Source organism: Oryx dammah, unplaced genomic scaffold, assembly GCF_014754425.2.
Source record: "Oryx dammah isolate SB20612 unplaced genomic scaffold, SCBI_Odam_1.1 HiC_scaffold_21, whole genome shotgun sequence".
NCBI classification, from domain to species: domain Eukaryota; kingdom Metazoa; phylum Chordata; class Mammalia; order Artiodactyla; family Bovidae; genus Oryx; species Oryx dammah.
The window spans coordinates 16,240,846-16,259,750 of NW_024070205.1; the positions used below are offsets into that span (position 1 = coordinate 16,240,846).

The 18,905-nt window shown below is 42.8% G+C and overlaps 1 protein-coding gene and 1 non-coding gene across 2 annotated transcripts; one reads left to right on the forward strand and one right to left on the reverse strand.

The window, feature by feature from the left end:
• ARPC5 (actin related protein 2/3 complex subunit 5) lies at positions 1-11,744 on the forward strand. The gene is made up of 4 exons (XM_040263820.1): positions 1-2,171; positions 4,404-4,476; positions 6,933-7,109; positions 10,355-11,744. Exons 1-4 carry the CDS (start codon positions 2,029-2,031, stop codon positions 10,415-10,417), a joined length of 456 nt encoding a protein of 151 aa, XP_040119754.1. The 5' UTR covers positions 1-2,028; the 3' UTR covers positions 10,418-11,744.
• A 6,774-nt stretch (positions 11,745-18,518) lies between these two features.
• On the reverse strand, positions 18,519-18,591 carry TRNAG-UCC. The gene has a single exon. It is a non-coding gene; the product is annotated as a tRNA-Gly (tRNA).
• Positions 18,592-18,905: the final 314 nt, after the last annotated feature.

Below are 18,905 nucleotides of genomic sequence, written 5' to 3' on the forward strand. Positions count from 1 at the left end.
ATGTATATAGATACAAATTGATACAGATACAGCTATATATACACATATGTATATATGTCCAACAAAGGTTTGACTTTGAGATCTCTCTTCCTCTTCTAATTCATTATTCTGTGTGACCCTCAAACTGTACTGCCTTTCACATTTATTCATTCATCAATGAATAATTGAGTGTCTGAATGTTCTAAGTACCCTCTGCATGCTCAGTTTTAAGTCAGATGTAAAGGAAGATGCAATATGTATGTACAACTGAATCACTTTGCTGTACACCAGAAACTAACACAACACTGTAAATCAACTGTACTTCAATTCAAAAAGAAAAAAGAAATAAGACAGTCTCCGCCCTCCAGAATTTTTCTATGTCTTCCAGGGGCAATATATCACACAATATATCATTAAGCAATTTATAAGACTAGTGCCAAAATCAATGGTACAGATAACATGCAATTTGCACAGATGCAGACTTTTAGAGTTTCAAACAATTTCTTGTGTTTAACCCTCAGAACAATATTGTTAAGTACACATTATTAGCCCCATTTTAGCAATGAGGAACTTGACATTCAGAATTTTAAGTGGCCTGCTTCAATCAATAGGTTATGAGTGGCAGGAAGAATCAAGACTCAAGCCAAGGTTTTCTGATTCTAAGCCTAGTGCTATTTTCAATTACAGTACAGGAAACCAAGGATTGAGGCATTTAACAGGGCAGCAGCCAGCCTTCCGGTAAAGGTGGAATTAAACTAAACCTGATAAATATCCAAATTAATTTTACTTTGCAAATATTTGTGCTTCAGTGTTAGACACAGCACCCAACTACCATTTCCTCAAATTTAGTGCTTTAGTGCTCTTACCTGCTCAGGGAGAGCTTTGCTCGCAGAAACGGGGGTGTCAAATACAATAAAACGCTGGCCTAGGAGGATCATATAAATCTTAAGCCATAAAAATAAATCTTAAAGATCTGGTTTCAACTAATCCTTACACATTTTGTTTCGCCTCATAGCCAGAGTGTAACTCGCCCCTACCCTTTTCTAGCATTCTTACTCCAAATAACCACTTACTTTAAGATGTCAATGGCTGACCCTACCCCAAATTCCACAGGTTCATCCCAGTCCTGCCACCGGACCCTAAGCCCCTGCCCAGACACCTCCCGCTTCTCCCCAGTTTATGATACCTAGGGTCGAGTTCTGCAGGTACAGTCGCTTGCCATTACACAGCACTGACAGATAAGATGTGACCTTTCGACTCCGTCCTTGGGGACCTCAAGCTGGCCGCGCAGCGCAGTTCCACAGCCGAGAAAGGGGCTTCCCGGCTCGGGAACGAAGCCACGGGGAGTACACGGTCCGAAGCGAGGTCTCTGACAACTCGAACGATGCTGAGCGACTGGGCGTGCATCACTCCGCCCCATACTCCTGCCAACTGCAGGAGACTTGGTCCGGCAACCAATCCATCCCAGCTCACGGGTAAGTCCGTGCCAGCCGGACCTTAAGCGGGACCCCGATGACAGGCTGTTGACGGCGGCGGCAGCAGCAAAGCCAAGGCCACCTGCCCCCAGCGCCCATCGCCGCCAACCTAAGACCACCCCCCTAGACTGGACCGCAGAGAAGCGTTTCTATGGCAACCCCCTAATGATCACGTGACGGACCCGGAGGCCCAATCGCCTCTTACCTCTACCGGCGGCACCGCCTTGGGCCCTCCCTCCTGCCCCGCCCCCTCCCGCCCCCGCCTCTGTCGCCCCGCCCCGCCCCTTTCCTGCAGAGAGTCCGCACATGCGCGCCGCGTCCAGCGCGCTACCGCCCCGGCGCGCCCCGCTGTGGGGCGCGTGGGGGCGGCGTAGGAGGGTCGAGGAAGGCGCGAGCCTGAGAAGGAAGGAGCGCGGCCAGCGCGCAGGCCCAGAACCACCCGAGACGCTGCCGGCTACGCCTCTGAGCGGAAGAGGGAAGTGGAGGTGCCAGTCTGCGGCTTCCAGCTGGGGCTGGGCTTGCTAAGGTCGAGGCAGCGTCTAGAGGAGGCCTCGGCCGCCGGTCCGGAGCGGGGATGTCGAAGAACACGGTGTCGTCGGCCCGGTTCCGGAAGGTGGACGTGGATGAGTACGACGAGAACAAGTTCGTGGATGAGGAAGACGGGGGCGACGGGCAGGCTGGGCCCGACGAGGGCGAGGTGGACTCCTGCCTGCGGCAATATCCTTCAGTTCGCTGGCCTTCGCGCCCCACCCGAACCGGCCCCTCTTCCGGGACCCGGCTGCGGGCAGGGCGTGAGGGCGGGGACCCCCGCTTCCGTGGGCTCCCTGTCGTGAGTGGGCAGGAGGGCTCTTCTATTTCTCCCGAGACCCCCGGGTCCCGCCCTCGGAAACTTACCTTCCCAGCGCGCCGTCCACGCCCCCGATTCCTCAGGTTGCGCCGGGAGTTCTCGCCTCCCAGGCACCGGCGGGGACGGCCGCGCCCTCGCAGCTCTGGTGCTGGTCAGTCGGGGAGCTGCAGGGAGCTTAAGTGGTGCACTCAGATCGTATTTATCGGGTTTTCATTAGAAACCACGTCCGATCGGGAGGAGCGGGCATTTTTCTTCAGTGGTTTTCTTTTTATTGTGGTGGTGGTTTTGTTGTGGCAGCGTTATTTCACGCCGGGAGACATGGGGCGGCTTGCAGAATTGAGGCCCTTCTGTCTGTCTTTTTAAGCTTGTGGACGCCTTTTCTTTTCTTTTTTTTTTTAAGAGGAAGGGATTTGACAAAATACAGGTTGCACAGAGTTGGTTAACCAGGGGAAAGGGAACGACTACAAAACTGCCCAGAAAGAAGCTGGAAGCGTTTTACCTGCTAGACGGAAAATGCATGTAGAGAATCCCTGGAAATATTTTAAATAAACGCCAAAGAATAACATAGGAAAATGTGAATCATTTGTACAAAACCGAATCATTTTGTAATGCTGGAATCGTTTCCGTTAAGTTAAAATGTGGCTGTCAGTTCCTGGTTTGGGTTTTGCATATTTGAATATTCATAACTTTGAGGGAGTATTTGCATCAGATCTTTTTTCGGAAAAATGTAAATGTTGCAATAACCAAGGCTGTCGTTTTAGAGATTGTCAATTACTGAATTCACTCATTTCTAATTATTCTTGGGTGTATTCATAAGATTAGGAAGGCTCTTTAGACTTTCCTCATCAGTGGCCTATTAAATTAAATGGGGAAATACATGAGTGAAAATATTTGGTAGCAGCCACAGCTGGTCTTACAGGCACCTAAAATACAGCATTAAACATTTATCAACATACAGATGTTTCTTTGATTTCCGTTACTTTCACAATCAGCTGTTGCTGTTTTGCATTATTTAACATACTTAAGTGTTTGGGGTGGAGGGGAGCAGTCTCATAAGTGAGCCAATCTGCAAACGGCACGCTTCTCTAGAAGTCCATTAAGCCTGCCACCAACCATAGTTTTTTTAGTCAGACCTTTTTCTTTAGAACATAAGTGGTGAAGATTGTTCTGTGTAAAAACATTCTTCGTGATGCATAAATGATGTTTTGTGAGACTTTTTTTAGGTGCCGTGATGACTCTTCAGTGGTACTGCTGTATCCCTATGGTGGATCTGCTTTTAAATCAATTCATCTTGAAATATAAAGATACTGTCTCTTGTTTCAGCAAGAAGAGACAAGCCCTGATCAGGCACTACAAATGGAGGAACAAGTGAACTCTGTGAGGTTTTCCTTTTAGGGCAATGACTGAACATTCTGACAGTGTGATTGGCCTTCTGTTCCTCATTCTTGCTAACTCACTGGTGCTTTCAAAGTGAGACTAAATTTAATAGGTGTGGCCTAAAGCAGTTTGAATGACCTTTATGAAATATGAGAGAAAATATTAAAAAACAGAAAAATTAAGCTGCCACCTACAGGTCATGATTTTATCTCCTGTAATGCCTCTTATCATCAGTATTGAAAGATTGCTAGTGTATATCATTCAGATTGCTAGAGTAATCTGCCAGCACTTTTCTACCAGCATTTCAATTAATACAGAATATAATTCTAATCAAAGGATACGCAGACAGGCTGTTTCCTTTGGGGGCCTAAATACTTCTGATAGATATTTTAGAATTTTTTAAAATGTCACTCTGGATAGTGTTTGCACATGTGTTTTACTGGAAAATGAAAGGTTATTAAGGTGCTCAGTTAATAATTAGAGCCAAGGGTGAAACAGTTTTTGCCTTATTTTTTAAAAATTTAATGCTCTCTTTCATTTTCAGTATTTTATCTTTGATTGACATCCTTGAAACGAACATGTTGAATTTTCCAGTATTGAACGTAGCAACCATAGTAATTTTTCTTTCTATGCATAACACCAAATCTTAAGAGCCAGTGGTTCCTGGGAGTTCCAGTGCTTTCCTGAGGGCTGCCCTTTGCTGCTATCCCCTTAACCTCCATCACAGGAAACATGACAGCTGCCCTACAGGCAGCTCTGAAAAACCCCCCCATCAACACCAAGAGCCAGGCAGTGAAGGTGAGTCACAGACAACACGCGATCTCTGCTGGTGTCTCAGCCTTCTTACCAGAACCCTCCAGAGTGTCACACAGTCAACAAATGTCTTAACTGTTTGCCATCTTTGACATAGAAGAGCTTACAACTTTGATAGGTAGTTTGATAGGTGGAAAACCTATATAAGAAATTAGTGCTCCAACATTGAGTTGTGATAACGCTGCGTGGTAGGTAGACAAGTTCTAATGACCAAGACATCTGTGTGTTTTCAGAGGAGGCCCCTCAGGTCAAATTTAAGCAAAGGCTTGAAGAACAAGTGAAACTTTTACAAAATAAACACATGCTACTTGCTTTTGAAAGATTTTTTTAAAATTCTACCATTCTCATAGAATTAAATTCTAATATTTAATTCTGTTAAATATTATTGAAAACTCAGAAATGTGGGGGAATAAAAATAATTATAATCCCATACCTGTAGATAATCATTACTTTTTGTTGTTGCTATATGCTTAGAGTTTTTCTATGAGTTTTTCTTTTAATTAAAATGGATAAACTGCTTTTCATCTGTATAGCAGCATACATGAACAGCTTTACTTGGTAATAAGTTTATTTCTATAATATCTTTTTTAACATCTGTATTTTGATAATCCTGCAGTTTAGTTATATATAACCTTTCATCATATATTTATTGACTTTTTTTCCTGTCATAAATAGTACTGAAATGAACAATTCTTGGTAAAGTCTGAATTGTTTCCTTTGAATAAATTTCTGGAAGTGAATGGCTGGATTTTAGACTGCACATTTTTTTAAGGCTACATATGGTATTGCCATACTACCCTTCAGAAAAGTTGTAAAATTACATTGCCTCTTAACTGTCTTTCAGTAATTCTTAAGAACCTATCTACTTAATTGTTTAAAGCCCAGGTTAAATTTTAATGTTTAATTCTGTTAACTATTGTAGAAAACTCAGAAATATGGAGGAATAAAAATGTAGTCGTCCATAATCCCACACCCAGAGCATTGACCCCCCACTGTCCATAGCCATTCACACATCCTAGGAGCCCCAAGTATCTCCTTAGTTAAATACTAGTAAATAATAACTTAGGTAAATGCATAATTATTATCTAGGCAACATAATCTTTTATAAGAGGAAATACTTCTTTGGTTTTTAAAAGTGAGTAACGTCATTGAAATTTCAGTTTTACCACCTTCTGCTTTGTTGTGGGTGTTTTTTTTTAATCAGAGCGTGTGGGTGGGAGGTTATAGCTCTCCATACAAGGATATTTTTCTAAACGGATAATTGCAAAGTCTTTAAACTGAAGACAGCAACAGGTGGTAGAAGCATACTGTAAGATCATGACCAGCAGGAATGCAGAAGGTATCACTTTGTGTCGAATAGAAAGAGAAACATTGTTGAAAGGGGAAATTAAGTGTTCCCTGTACTTGGCTTGCTAAGTGAAAAGCAACTGCTGTTGGAGCAGTCATTCATCAAAGAAAAAGATCATTATAAATGAAGACCACTCTAATATCTATAGTCACTTGACTATAGATATGAAATGAAAAATAAGTTTTAGAAACTTAAATTTTTATTTATTAATAACATTTCTGAAGGATGCTTCAGGGTAGAACTATAATTCAGTTTCCTTCTTTTGGTCTGTTTTTTTTAAATCAAGAAGTGAAATGTATTGATTTAATACGTTGATAATTTGTTACATATATCTGTAAGTAAACCCTTTCAACTCTACCTTCAAATATGTCGAGACTCTGTCTGCTTCTGGCTGCCTCTGCTGCTGCCATGCCAGCCAAAGCCAGCCTGTCTTGGTGCAGGAACTTCCAAGCTGGCCTCCAGGCTTCTGTCTCCTGCTGCCCCTACCCTCCCCACTCCTGCTGCCCCAGGCTTATTTTCAATATGAAAGCCATCTGGTCCTGTTAAAATGTAAGTCAGATGACATCACTCTTCTTAGAAAGAAAGTGAAGTCGCTCAGTTCCTAGCCTACCAGGCTCCTCCCTCCATGGAATTCTCCAGGCAAGAGTACTGGAGTAGGTTGCCATTTCCTTCTCCAAGAGATCTTCCTGACCCAGGGATCAAACCCAGGTCTCCCACATTCCAGGAAGACGCTTTAACCTCTGAGCCACCAGGGAAGCCCAACAGCTTCTCATTTCTGTGACTGGAGGCCAGAGTTCTCCTAAGGGCCTACAGGGTTTACGCGTTCTGGCTTCCTACTGCCTCTCTGACTTCCTGCCCTGCACTCCACTCCAGCCCCCTTCATCTTCTTGCTGTCCCCTTGACCACACTGAACATGCTAACAGCAGTTACTCTTTTCTCTCTCTGAAATGTTTGCCTCAGATACACCCAGGGTGTCCTCTTCCTTTCTTCAGGTCTCTAACCAAATGTCACATTCACAGTGCAGCCTTTCAAAAAACTGGAACTCCCCAACACAAAAGTGAGACGGAACGATCTGTTATTTATTTACCCTCAGGATCGCGCGGGCAGCATTGTCTTGAAGGTGCTCATCTCTTTTAAAGCTAACGATATTGAAAAGGCAGTTCAATCCCTGGACAAGAATGGTGTGGATCTCCTAATGAAGTATATTTATAAAGGCTTCGAGAGCCCCTCTGACAATAGCAGTGCCGTGTTATTGCAGTGGCATGAAAAGGTAAGTCATGAATTATACAATCTGTATGACTGGTTCCTTTGTAATGGAAAAAACACTGACAACCTCTAGCCTCAATACCTGTTTTGACTCTTTGGTTATGCATTGGTTGTTACTACAAATAAATGCATGAAAATGAAAGTTTAGATTTATGCTTACTAGCCTTGGTCTTGAGATGCTGATTTGAATTCTTTAACAATTGCCAAAAGGTGGAAAACCCACGCACCCATGAACAGACGAACGTGCATGCATGCGTGTGCAGTCGCTCTGCTCATTCATGTCCGACTTTGCAACCCCATGAACTGTAGCCCACCAGGCTCCTCTCCATCAGATCTCTCAGGCAAGAATACTGGAGTGGGTTGCCATTTTCTCCTCCAGGGTATTAGCCCACATCTCCTGAATTGCAAGTGGATTCTTTACCACTGAGCCATCAGGGATGCCCAAACAGATGAACAGAATCTGACACAGACATACAAGGGAATAGTACTTAACCAGAAAATGTTTATCTACATGGTACAGCATGAATGAACCTTGAAAACATTATACAAAGTGAAATAAACCAGATACAAAAAGACACAAAATACTGTGATTCCACTTACATGAAATATCTAGAATAGGCAGGTTTATAGAGACAGAAAATGGATTAGAAATTACCAGTGCCTGGAGAGAAGGGAGACTGGAGAGTTATTGCTTAATGGGTACAGAGTTTCTGTTTGGAGAGATGGGAAAGTATTATAAATAGATAGTGATGATGGCTATACAATATTTGAATGTAATTAATGCCACTGAATTTTATATTTAAAGATGGCTAATGTGGCAAATTTTATGTTACATATTTTATCACAGTTCTAAAAAATGAAATCAGGAGTAGGATCAAGAATTCTTAATTTCTTTTTTTTCTGTTTTCATGCATTTTGCTTTGTAGTATAAGCAGATGCTGGTACACTATCCATCCCCCCAGCCTCTCCTCTCCCCAAAAAAATGGCTGTGGAGGATTTTTAGCTTTAGGTGAAAAATTGGCAAGGTAATTTTTAATACCCAGCTCTTACATTATATTGATAATATTTGAATAAAACCAACCACAGATAAGTGTATATTCTCTAACATCTTACAGTTACCAAAAACTCAGTTTTTCAGAAACTATTGTCTGGATATCTGAGTGGAAACACACTTACAATGTATGAAGAGGTAACAAAACTTACTGTTTAACCTGGATCAAGTCACTTCATTCTTCATACACTGTCAAATAAAAAGAGCTAACTTTTGTGGATAGGATTATTATTATAACTCTCACTTTTCCCAAGACAGCCCAAGTTTATGCCTGTTCCAACATAATTATGAATAGTTCCCTTTTACTCTACGGTGTATCAATTTGAAGAATAATTCATATAGTCACCCTGTTCATGGAGTACTTCCTATTCATCAGCCACTGTATCCTTTTTTTAATTGAGGTCTAATTGCTTTGTACAGCCACTACACTTTTAGTTTCTGTTTCATGTGATCCTTACAGCAACCCTATGAGATACGGAAACATCTTTATTGTCCTCAGTTTACCGATGAAAGAGCCAGCTTTGAAACCTATCATCCTAGTTTCAGTATAGTTTCAGGATCATACCAAACATTGACTGCGTACTTCTTGTATTCCAAGCACTTTGTAAATGTTAACTCAATTAACTAATCCTCATAAGAATACTATGGAGGAATGCTAATTACATCCCTTTTTTACATGGGGAACTGAGGCATGTGTTAAGCCTTCTTTTCTTCCTAACAGTCACCAGTTTTTCCCAGCCTTATCTCCTAAATACTTCTTAGATCATGCACTCAACCATCTCTAATGCAGCTGTTCTCAGCCTCTCTCACAGTTTGTTGCCAGGGTTTCCTAAAATGGTCTCTTGGCTATCAGTTTTTCCTCCCTCAAATCTGTTCTCCACCCAGTTGCCAGAATGATCTCTCTAGTGTCCAAATCTATCCTTGTAGGTCCCCTGCAGAACTGAGTCCAAATTCCCAGGTCTAGCCTCATCTTCCATGTTCTTCCCCACATGCTGTAGCAGTAAGCATAGTAATGTGTTATGGTAGCTGGACATACCATAATATTCCACACCTCTATAGCTTTGCTTATGATTTTCACTCTGCCCCTGAGCCTCCTAATCCTTTTATGTCAGTCTGTCACCTACTTATCCACTTAATGTGTCATTTTCTCGAGGAAGCTGTAAGCTCACCATTCCACTTTCCTCTGCACCCTCAGGGTGTGTATACGCCCCTCCTCTGTGCTTTCCTAGCACCCACAGCATAGCTCTAAATAGCCTGTGGATCTGTCTGTCTCTTCCCTGTCTCCATGTATTTGTTCACTTCTGTACCCCCAGCCTCTAGCGCAGTACCCAATACACACAGGTGTTTCAGTGAGTGTTTTTGAGCACAAGCAAACCAGAGCTTCAGATTCCTAATACTTAATCACAACTTCCGGTTTTTCCAGGTAATGTCAAAGTTCCTAAGTTCTTAGCTATTAAGTAGTATTTTCTTAGCTTGAGAAAAGAAAAATCTGACAAACTCTGAGTGCTTTACACTGGAGCTTAGTACGGTCGAACCCAGTTTGAATTTCTTCCTGGCACTGCTGAGAATAAGAGCAGCATGAAATGTCCTAAATTTAAATTCATGGTGAGATTGAAATTTATGGGCTTCCCTGGTGGCTCAGAGGTTAAAGCATCTGCCTGCAATGCTGGAGACCTGGGTTTGATCCCTGGGTCGGGAAGATCCCCTGGAGAAGGAAATGGCAACCCACTCCAGTACTCTTGCCTGGAGAATCCTATGGACGGAGGAGCCTGGTGGGCTACAGTCCACGGGGTCGCAAAGAGTCGGACACAACTGAGCGACTTCACTTTCACTTTCTATATTTAAATTTATACCCTAACCCCAGCCCTAACCTGTTTTTGGCAAGAACATCATGCTGCAGATCTCTAAGAACATACTGTTATTTGAGAACAACACACTAGAATGTCAACTAGCCTCTCAGTAGAATGTGAGTGCCTGAGAAGAGGCACTTGAAAGGATTTTTGGTTGTTGCTGTTACTGTGTCCCCAGTGCCATGAACAGTGCCTGGCCCATAATAGGTGCTCGAGATATACTTGTTAAAAAAACTAGCGAATCCAAAATCAGTTGCTGTGCATGCCCTTCCTTGAAAAATGTTTTACTTGGTGTGAGAACTGAGCCTTTACGATTCTGTCCATACTGACATTTTGGTTTGTGTTTAGGCGCTTGCTGCTGGAGGAGTGGGGTCCATTGTTCGAGTCTTGACTGCAAGGAAAACCGTGTAGTCTGGCGGGAACTGGATTTCTCCCATGGGGTGGGAGTTGCTGGCACCAAGACCAAAACAACCAAATGCCACCGCTGCCCCGCGGGTAGCATCTGTTCCTCTCAGCTTTGCCTTCTTGCTTCCTTTTCATATCTATACAGAAGAAAATTACATACATATCAGTTTTCCCTAAGTGAAAATTGGGATATGATAAAAGAAATATTTCAACAAGAGTGTGTCATGATCTCCGAATGATTTCCGTGACGTGGATACCAGTCTGTACATAGCATAATTCACACTCGACTTTAATTGTGCAATTGTTCCCCTATTGGCTGGGTTTTCCTTTGTTTGTTGTTTGTTTTTTGGGAGGGGTTTTTTGGCTTTGACTAATAGTGAGAAATTTGATCAGAATTGGAGGCCAGTTTCTTAACTCATTGCTAGCCAGGAAATGATCTCTATATATTTAAAAAAAATGTTTGAGAGACTGTCAGCTATTAACATTGCAAACTGGACCAAACTTCCCTTATTTAAACGAACTGTGTCTCTGGAACAGGCGGTGGCTGAACACCATGGCCAAGCCCAGCTCTGTCTCTGCTTCCCTCCAGATGTGCATTCAGGTCTGCTTTCTTCTCTCCGCATCCCGGAATCGTGGCCTCTAAGCTTGTGTGTGGCCACCCAGGGTACAGAGCAGCGAATCTTGTTCTACACAAATGCATCCATAAAATGCCAGAGCCTATTTGGCACAAGCATAAACTTTGTTTTCCAATAATATGACCCTATTTGGGGAAACTACTCCAAATCAGAAAAGACGTGGAAACTATGATGTAGTTCAAACTCTGGGCAGCCTCTGAATGAAGAGATATTTTCTTTAGACTTATAGTAGCTGCCTTCGACATCATGAGGTATATAACTAGTATTTAATATGTCCTATAAATGTCTTCTTCAGTGTTCTTCAGGGTAATTGGGACCTCAAAGGATTTGGTTCGGATCCAAATACATACACATTCTGTATTTCAGATCAGTGTTTTTTAAAAAAAGAAAATAACCACACATCGAAAAGTGTTTACTTTGTTGGACAAACCAAATGTGTTCTCAAAAAATGACCGGTGCTTATGAAAAATTATTATTATTCAGTAGCTCTAAAGCAAACCACCTGAATGCTTATGACCAAGCGGGAAATCAGAGTGTATCTAGTATTTACATCTGACACCAGTTTCATAATCACTGACCTGTGTGAAAACTGGTGCAGAAATTCTGTAAACTCTTTGCTGTTTTTGATACCTGCTTTTTGTTCTGTTTTGTAAAAATGATAATCTTCAGAAAATAAATTGTCAGTGTTGAATAATTTATTTTTGTCTTACTTTAATACTTATGAAGGCATAGTTAATGAAGAGGAAAGATTTCCTTTTTTACCACCAGGTTATTATACTCTTTGACAAGAACTAATTTTGCATAGAAGGTTTATATGACTACTTTATTCAAATATAAGATAGTAGAGAAGAGGAAAGAGTCATTAAATGTTAATAATGAAGTGATTATTAAAATCACTCACTCTGGAGTGATTCCATAGCTCTTTAGAAGCCTGATGAACACCACTCCCAGCTCCCAAGCTCTTTGTTACACCTCTCATCTACTATCCTTATCTACTCAAGGCATTCTCTCTTTTACCACTACACCTGACAAGATTCCTATGTGAAAGCTTTAGAAATTTACAAGCAGTTCAGAGGGCTGTGAGTAAGAGACACTAAACTATAGATAATACAGGTGGTCGAGTAGGTATAACAACCACATACAAACTTTAAATGAAAACAAGTGATATTGCAACAGTGGTGGTTTAGTTACTAAGTCGTGTCCGACTTGGGATCCCATGGACTTGGAACCTGCCAGGCTCCTCTGTCCATGGGATTCTCCAGGCAAGAATACTGGAGCGGGTTGCCATTTCCTTCTCTAGGGGATCTTCCCAATCTAGGAATCAGACCTAGTTCTGCCTTGTAGGCAGATTCTTTACCGACTGAGCTACAAGGGAAGCCCAAATGGCAATACTTTTTCATAAAATCCTTCTTAATACCTCTTCCGTGACTATAGTGGAGGAAATTCCGGAGTTCTATATTTTATAGTCATAAGAATGATTGTACTCAAAATTTGCCAACAGCTTTTCTCAGGAGAAACTATATCAAATAGAACAGCCTCAGTATGGAGTCAGAATGCATGCCAGCTAAAAACAAGTGGCTCGACGGATGCATCTCAGCTAAACATCAGCCCAAGTGATGCTGACCGTGACAGAGCACCATCATGAAAAGAGTGAGAGGAAGCATGAATTGTGGGAAAATAAATGCTAAGGGGCACTCTGAGCACCTATGCCCTTCTACTTCAATCCCGGTGGTTTTATTGTTTGTTTTTAACTATTTTTGTGTGTTTTGTCTTGGCCACTTTTAAGGGGGGGAAATGGCACACAGACCCTTTGCTGGGCTTCCCTGGTGGCTCAGTGGTAGAGAAGCGGCCAGTGCAGGAGACACAGGTTCAATCTGTGGGTCGGCAAGACGCCCTGAAGAAGGAAATGGCAACCTACTGCCATATTCTTGCCTGGAAAACTCCATGGACAGAAGAGCCTGGTGGGCTTCAGTCCATGGGGTCACAAGAGAGTCAGATGCAACTTAGGGACTAAACAACAACAAGCCTTTGTTAGTCGTTCAGTAACAGCACTGTTTAGGTAACAGTCACTTGATCGTAAGTATGATGATGTGTTAGAGAAATCCAGCAACACACAGGTGAAATCCATCTGGAGATGGGACAGATTAACTGAGTCTTTTTAAAGCATGTACCGTGTTCCCCGGGATCACAAAGTACATAGTGGAAGAGTAACGTCTGGATCTTGCTCACAAGTTGCTTTCAGCCTCATTGGGAAGTAAGATTTAAGCATTCTAAAGTTAATGTCATATAATGTAGTATTATGTCCCTTAACTGTTGATCCCGAGAAGGGCCAGCACCTGTCTTCCTGGGAGAACCAGCCAGGAAAACTGGCTGTCCCACTCCAAACAAAGACTAGAAGACACCAAAGCAGAATGGTCTTTGGGGCCCCTTCCCTCCAGCTCCAGGGGGTTTCCCTGATAGCTCAGTTGGTAAAGAATCCGCCTACAATGCAGGAGACCCTGGTTCGGCTCCTGGGTTGGGAAGATCCCCTGGAGAAGGGATAGGCTACCCACTCCAGTATTCTTGGGCTTCCCTTGTGGCTCAGCTGGTAAAAAAATCAGCCTTCAACGCAGGAGACCTGGGTTTGATCCCTGGGTTGGGAAGATTCCCTGGAGAAGGGAAAGGCTACCCACTGCAGTATTCTGGCCTGGGGAATTCCATGGATTGTACAGTCCATGGGGTCACAAAGAGTCGGACACTACTGAGCGACTTTCACTTCACTCCCTCCAGCAGGAGATGCTGTTCCCAACTTGTCATCCTTCTATTACTTAATGTCTGAACAAACTCTTTTGGGCCTGCTTCTTCCTCTAGAAGTAGGAAGTGTGCTTCTAGGCCAAAGCCTCCCAAAGAGTTGTCTGTTCATCCCTAGGAGTTCTGCAAATGAGTTCTTGGGCACCTGCCAGTTCTGAAGAAGATTTTAAAATGTGTCCCCAGGGACTTCCAGTTGTCCAGTGGCTAAGACAGCATGCTGCCAATGTGGGGGGGCCTGGTTCGATCCCTGGTCAGGAAGCTATATCCCACATGACATGACTGAGTTTGCTTGCCCCAACTACAAAGATCCCATGTGCAGTACCTACAAGATCCTGTATGCTGCAATGATGATCTAAGACATGGCACAGCCAAATAAAATTTTTTTTAATTTAGACAATTTTTTAAAAATTAGAAACTCTAATTAAAATTAAAAATGTGTCCTCGTTTCTTGGTGCTCCAGTTTTCTCACCTTTTAGAAAATGGGGCAATAATAATAGTGTTGTAGGAATTACAGAAAGCATTTAGTGCCTCTCACATGTTTGGTTGAACCATATGAAACTGCTATCTTTGTAAGAAAAGACAATGGAATAGTGGCAATTTCATAATTTTCAAGCCAATACTAAATGTTCAATAAGTGTTACTTTTAAAAATTTATTTAATTTGAATGTATTATTTGGTAATTTTTGTTTTGCTTTTAAATCTATGACAGGGGCTTTAAAGGAGCTTCATCCTAGTTTTCTATCTGTGTATATGTGAGTAGCAGTATAATTATTATAACAAGGATTAATTGGTTGACAGTGCAGGTAGGAGAGGTTCTGTCTGTGAGCCTTTTTCTCTTTAAAGGGGAAAGCATTTTTCAAATTTGAGAGATCCTACCCTAGACCTTTCCCAGTCTGCCTCATTTAATTCACCTGCCCTGTGTTTTCATCCTCACATCAGGATGCTGATCTTACTTTGGGGTCAGTTAGAAAATCTGACAAGCAAGCTGGGCTTTTGATTTCTCCTGATGGAACACGACACTGGGAAGACCTTTCACACCTTTGCAGACTGGGGAGCAGACAGCTCTGAACGAGCGTCTTGATCCAGGTGAGCACCCAGATACCTTGCTTGCTCACTAGGGGCTGATGGTGAGGATTTTACTAGCCAGCAGGCATCTGCCAAGTATGGCTGCAAGTGCTTTATGTGTCTTATTTCCTTTAGTCCTCACAAGAGCCCTGTGACATAGGCGGTGTGATCTGCCCATACTGCAGAGGAGGAAACTGAGGTACAGAGAGGTTAAGAAACCTGCCCATGGTCAATCAGCTGTCAGGAATTCTAACCTGGGCTGGCTCCAGAACCTGTGCCCTTGGCGACGGCACCCCAGTCTGTCCAGGCATTATCCGTTTGTCCTAGGTGACAGGTAGAGGGGCTGGGGTCTCCCTGGCTCTGCAGCAGGCTCCCAACACTCCTCACCCCGCCTGCTCTGTTGCCTGGTGCCCAGTCAGCCCTGTGTGCTGTGCCCACGTGGCTCCCTCTAGACGGGCCTCGTTTCCAGCCCCAGCGCCTCCGCCCCTCCTTGGGGTGACATTGTTTCTCCGACCTTTCTTAAAATAGTTAAAAAGCGTCTGTGAATTCTCCTGACTTGAATTGCCCCTTTGCCCTAGGGGTGAGCAAGCATTCTTTCCCCATTGAGTGCTCCTTGGAGAGCTGCCCACAGGCAGTGCTGGAGGACCAACTGAGAAGGATGGAGTTCCTTGGTTAGTTGATGGTTTTCTTCCGCTCTAATACCACTTTCCCAATTTTGAGAAGGCCTGCCTTCGTGAATGTGCTGGATTTCCTCTTTCTCTTTATTTTTTCCTTTCCATGAGTAGAATGACAGCATGTATTTTTGTTTATTAACCTAATCCTCTCAGAGAAAAGGCAAGAACATTATTAAGAATAGTAAAAGTGGTAGGGGTTTTATTACATTACTATGGCCAGAGGTGGCTGATCCAGGTTTCTAAGGAAGAACTCTCCTTAAGGAAAAGAATATATGAATTACAATCCTAAAATTGAAATAGGGTCTGGGCAGGGGCACAGGCTGTGGGGGACCCTGAGGCTTACCCTTCACTACATGATAAATTCACCTCTGGTTGTGACACTTGGGAATTTGAACATCTTTTGTTTTCTCCAATTCCTCTTATTTCTAGTGTCCTATTACTGGTACATAGTATTTGTAGATGCACTGAATCCTCCGTGTTGAGGGAGTAGCAAGATCAGGGTGGACTGGAATAAAGGGAGACAGATCAGTCTGAACTTGGCCTTGCACGGGCAGAAGGGGCAGGTCCAACTGAAATGGAAGGAGTAGAAAGATGAGAAAGTTGAAGTAGGTTTCATTGTTGCTGTTTTATGGGTTTAATGTTTTAACATAATGTTATAGACAGTGAAATTTATTTATTAAGAGGATTAAGTTTTGGTAAAATATCTTCATGAGGCATTCAAAAAAGTCACAAGCTTTTCAAAAAAAATTTTTGGCTGAAATAGATATTGATGGTTACTTGGCCTTACCCGCCCCCTTTATTTAAATTTAAATTATTTATTTATTCATTTTGGGCTCGCTGGGTCTTGATTGCTGTGTGCAGGCTTTCTCTAGTTGCAGCAAGCCGGGGCTACTCTCTGGTTGTGGTGGTTGGGCTTCCCATTGTGGTGGCTTCCCTTGTAGCAGAGCACTTGCTCTAGAGTGTGGGGTCAGTAGTTGTGGCGTGAGGTCTTAGTTGCCCCATCGTGTGTGAAAACATCCAGGAGCAGGGATCGAACCCGTGTCCCTGGCAGGGATCAAAGCCCGCCTCAATGGCAGGAAGATTCTTAACCACTGGACCACTAGGGGAGTCCCTCACCCCTTTTATAGTAGTAAAAGAATGGGAAATTTTATAAGAAAGACAGCATCTTAAGTTAACAGTAGAGAGTTTCACTTTAAAAAATGGAAATGAATAATTTTATCCTTTAAATATTTTTCATCATTTCTTAAAATGTTAAGTTCATTTCAAAGTAGTCTGAAACATTGAAACAACTTTAAAAGTCCTACCAAAAGGTCCTTGAGGCCCAGAGTTACACAAGTTTATGAACTATATGAAATATAATACAGATATAGCACAAATAGCAGGAAACCAAAGACGCAGTACTCCCAGCGTGTGGTAGTAATGGCTTTTAATTTCCAAAGCAAGATTCTCAGCGAGAGTAGCTGGTGCTGCAGTACTGAGCTCAGTCGCTGAGTCATGTCCAGCTCTTTGCATCCCCATGGTCTGTGACCATCCAGGCTTCTCTGTCCATGGAGGTTTCCAGGCAAGAGTGCTGAAGTGGGCTGCCATTTCCTTCTCCAGGGTCAGGAAGCTGGCCCAGGGATCGAACCTGCGTCTTCTGCAGTAGCAGGTGGATTCTTTTCCACTGAGCCACCTAGGAAGCCCATGGTAGTAGTTAGACTAAAACACAAAAGCCACCCTTTATTGAGTGCTGAGTATGTGTCAGCACCATCATATTTTATTTTCAGAACTGAAGCTTGAGAATAGATAAAAGACACACGGTTTGTAGGAACCGGATTCCTACTCAGATCTGCCTGACTCCCAAGTCATACCCCACTTCTTACACAGCTCCAATGCTTGGGGAATGCAGATGTTTCCAGGACAGAGAAACTTTCTCTGGACATCTCAAATCTTAATACTTGAGGGTTACTGTTGAGAGACAAAACCTCCTCAGGAGCCCTTTAAAGATGCGGAAGTTAACAAGCATAGAAATCAGAAGAGAGATTTGAAGAAGTGCTGCAGTGCTGGAGGCATACTCAGCAGCAGACAAAGCATGGCATTGCTATTTTTTCATTGTGAGTTTTACTTGCCTTTTGATGATTTCTAAAGTATGAGGCAGAGGCCAATTCCCATAACATATGTAACTCCTCTAGAAAAGAGAAAAGTGACTGAGAGTTGGGGTCCTCAAAGTGTATAGTTTCTCTTACGTCTTGCTTTTCACCCAGTATTTTTTTAGTTGGAGTATAGTTGAGAGTTGGACTATAAAGAAAGCTGAGTGCCAAAGAATTGATGCTTTTGAACTGTGGTGTTGGAGAAGACTCCTGAGAGTCCCTTGGACTGCAAGGTGATCAAACCAATCAATCCTAAAGGAAATCAGTCCTAAATATTCATTGGAAGGACTGATGCTGAAGCTTAAACTCCAATACTTTGGCCGCCTGATGTGAAGAACTGACTCACTGGAAAAGACCCTGATGCTGGAAAAGACTGAGAACAGGAGGAGAAGGGGATGACAGAGGATGAAATGGTTGGATGGCATCACTGACTCCATGAACATGAGTTTGAGCAAACTCCGGGAGTTGGTGATGGACAGGGAAGCCTGGAGTGCTGCAGTCCATGGGGTTGCAAAGAGTCAGACATGGCTGAGCAACTGAACTGAACTGAACTGATAGTCGCTTTACAATATTATGATAGTTTTGCTGTACAAGGAAGTGAATCAGCTATATGAATACATATATCTCCTTCCTCTTGAACCTCCCTCAAACCCCCACCACCCTCCTCCTCTGGGTCACCTCAGAGATCAATCTGAGCTCCCTGTACTACACAGCAGCTTCCCACTAGATTCCTGTTTTCCATGTTTTCATAGACGATGTCTTTTTTTTAAATTTGGCTACGTTGGTTCTTAGTTGTGGTGATGTGGGATCTTAGTTTCCCAACCAGGGATTGAACCTAGGTCCCCTGCGTTGGAAGCACAGAGTCTTAGCCACTGGACCACCAGGGAAATCCCTAGATGATGTCTTTTAACTAATAAACTTCTATTTTCATTCATTTCATCATAATTCCATTTAGCAAGAACCAGAGCTACAATTCCCATTTCATTAGTCAAGTTAAACAGAGTATTGGTCATAAACTAAAAATTATTTATTTGCTTAATTGATCCATGTTGTCCACCTTCAATATAATCATGTGGTGTTCCATTTTGGAAGTACCCTGAATTGCAAGCTTATTTCTGTCTACACTTCTGGGGTGCCCTCACAATTCCAGTTTTAAGATTGAAGATTAGAGTTTTTATATGGGAATCCTGGGGAATGGGAA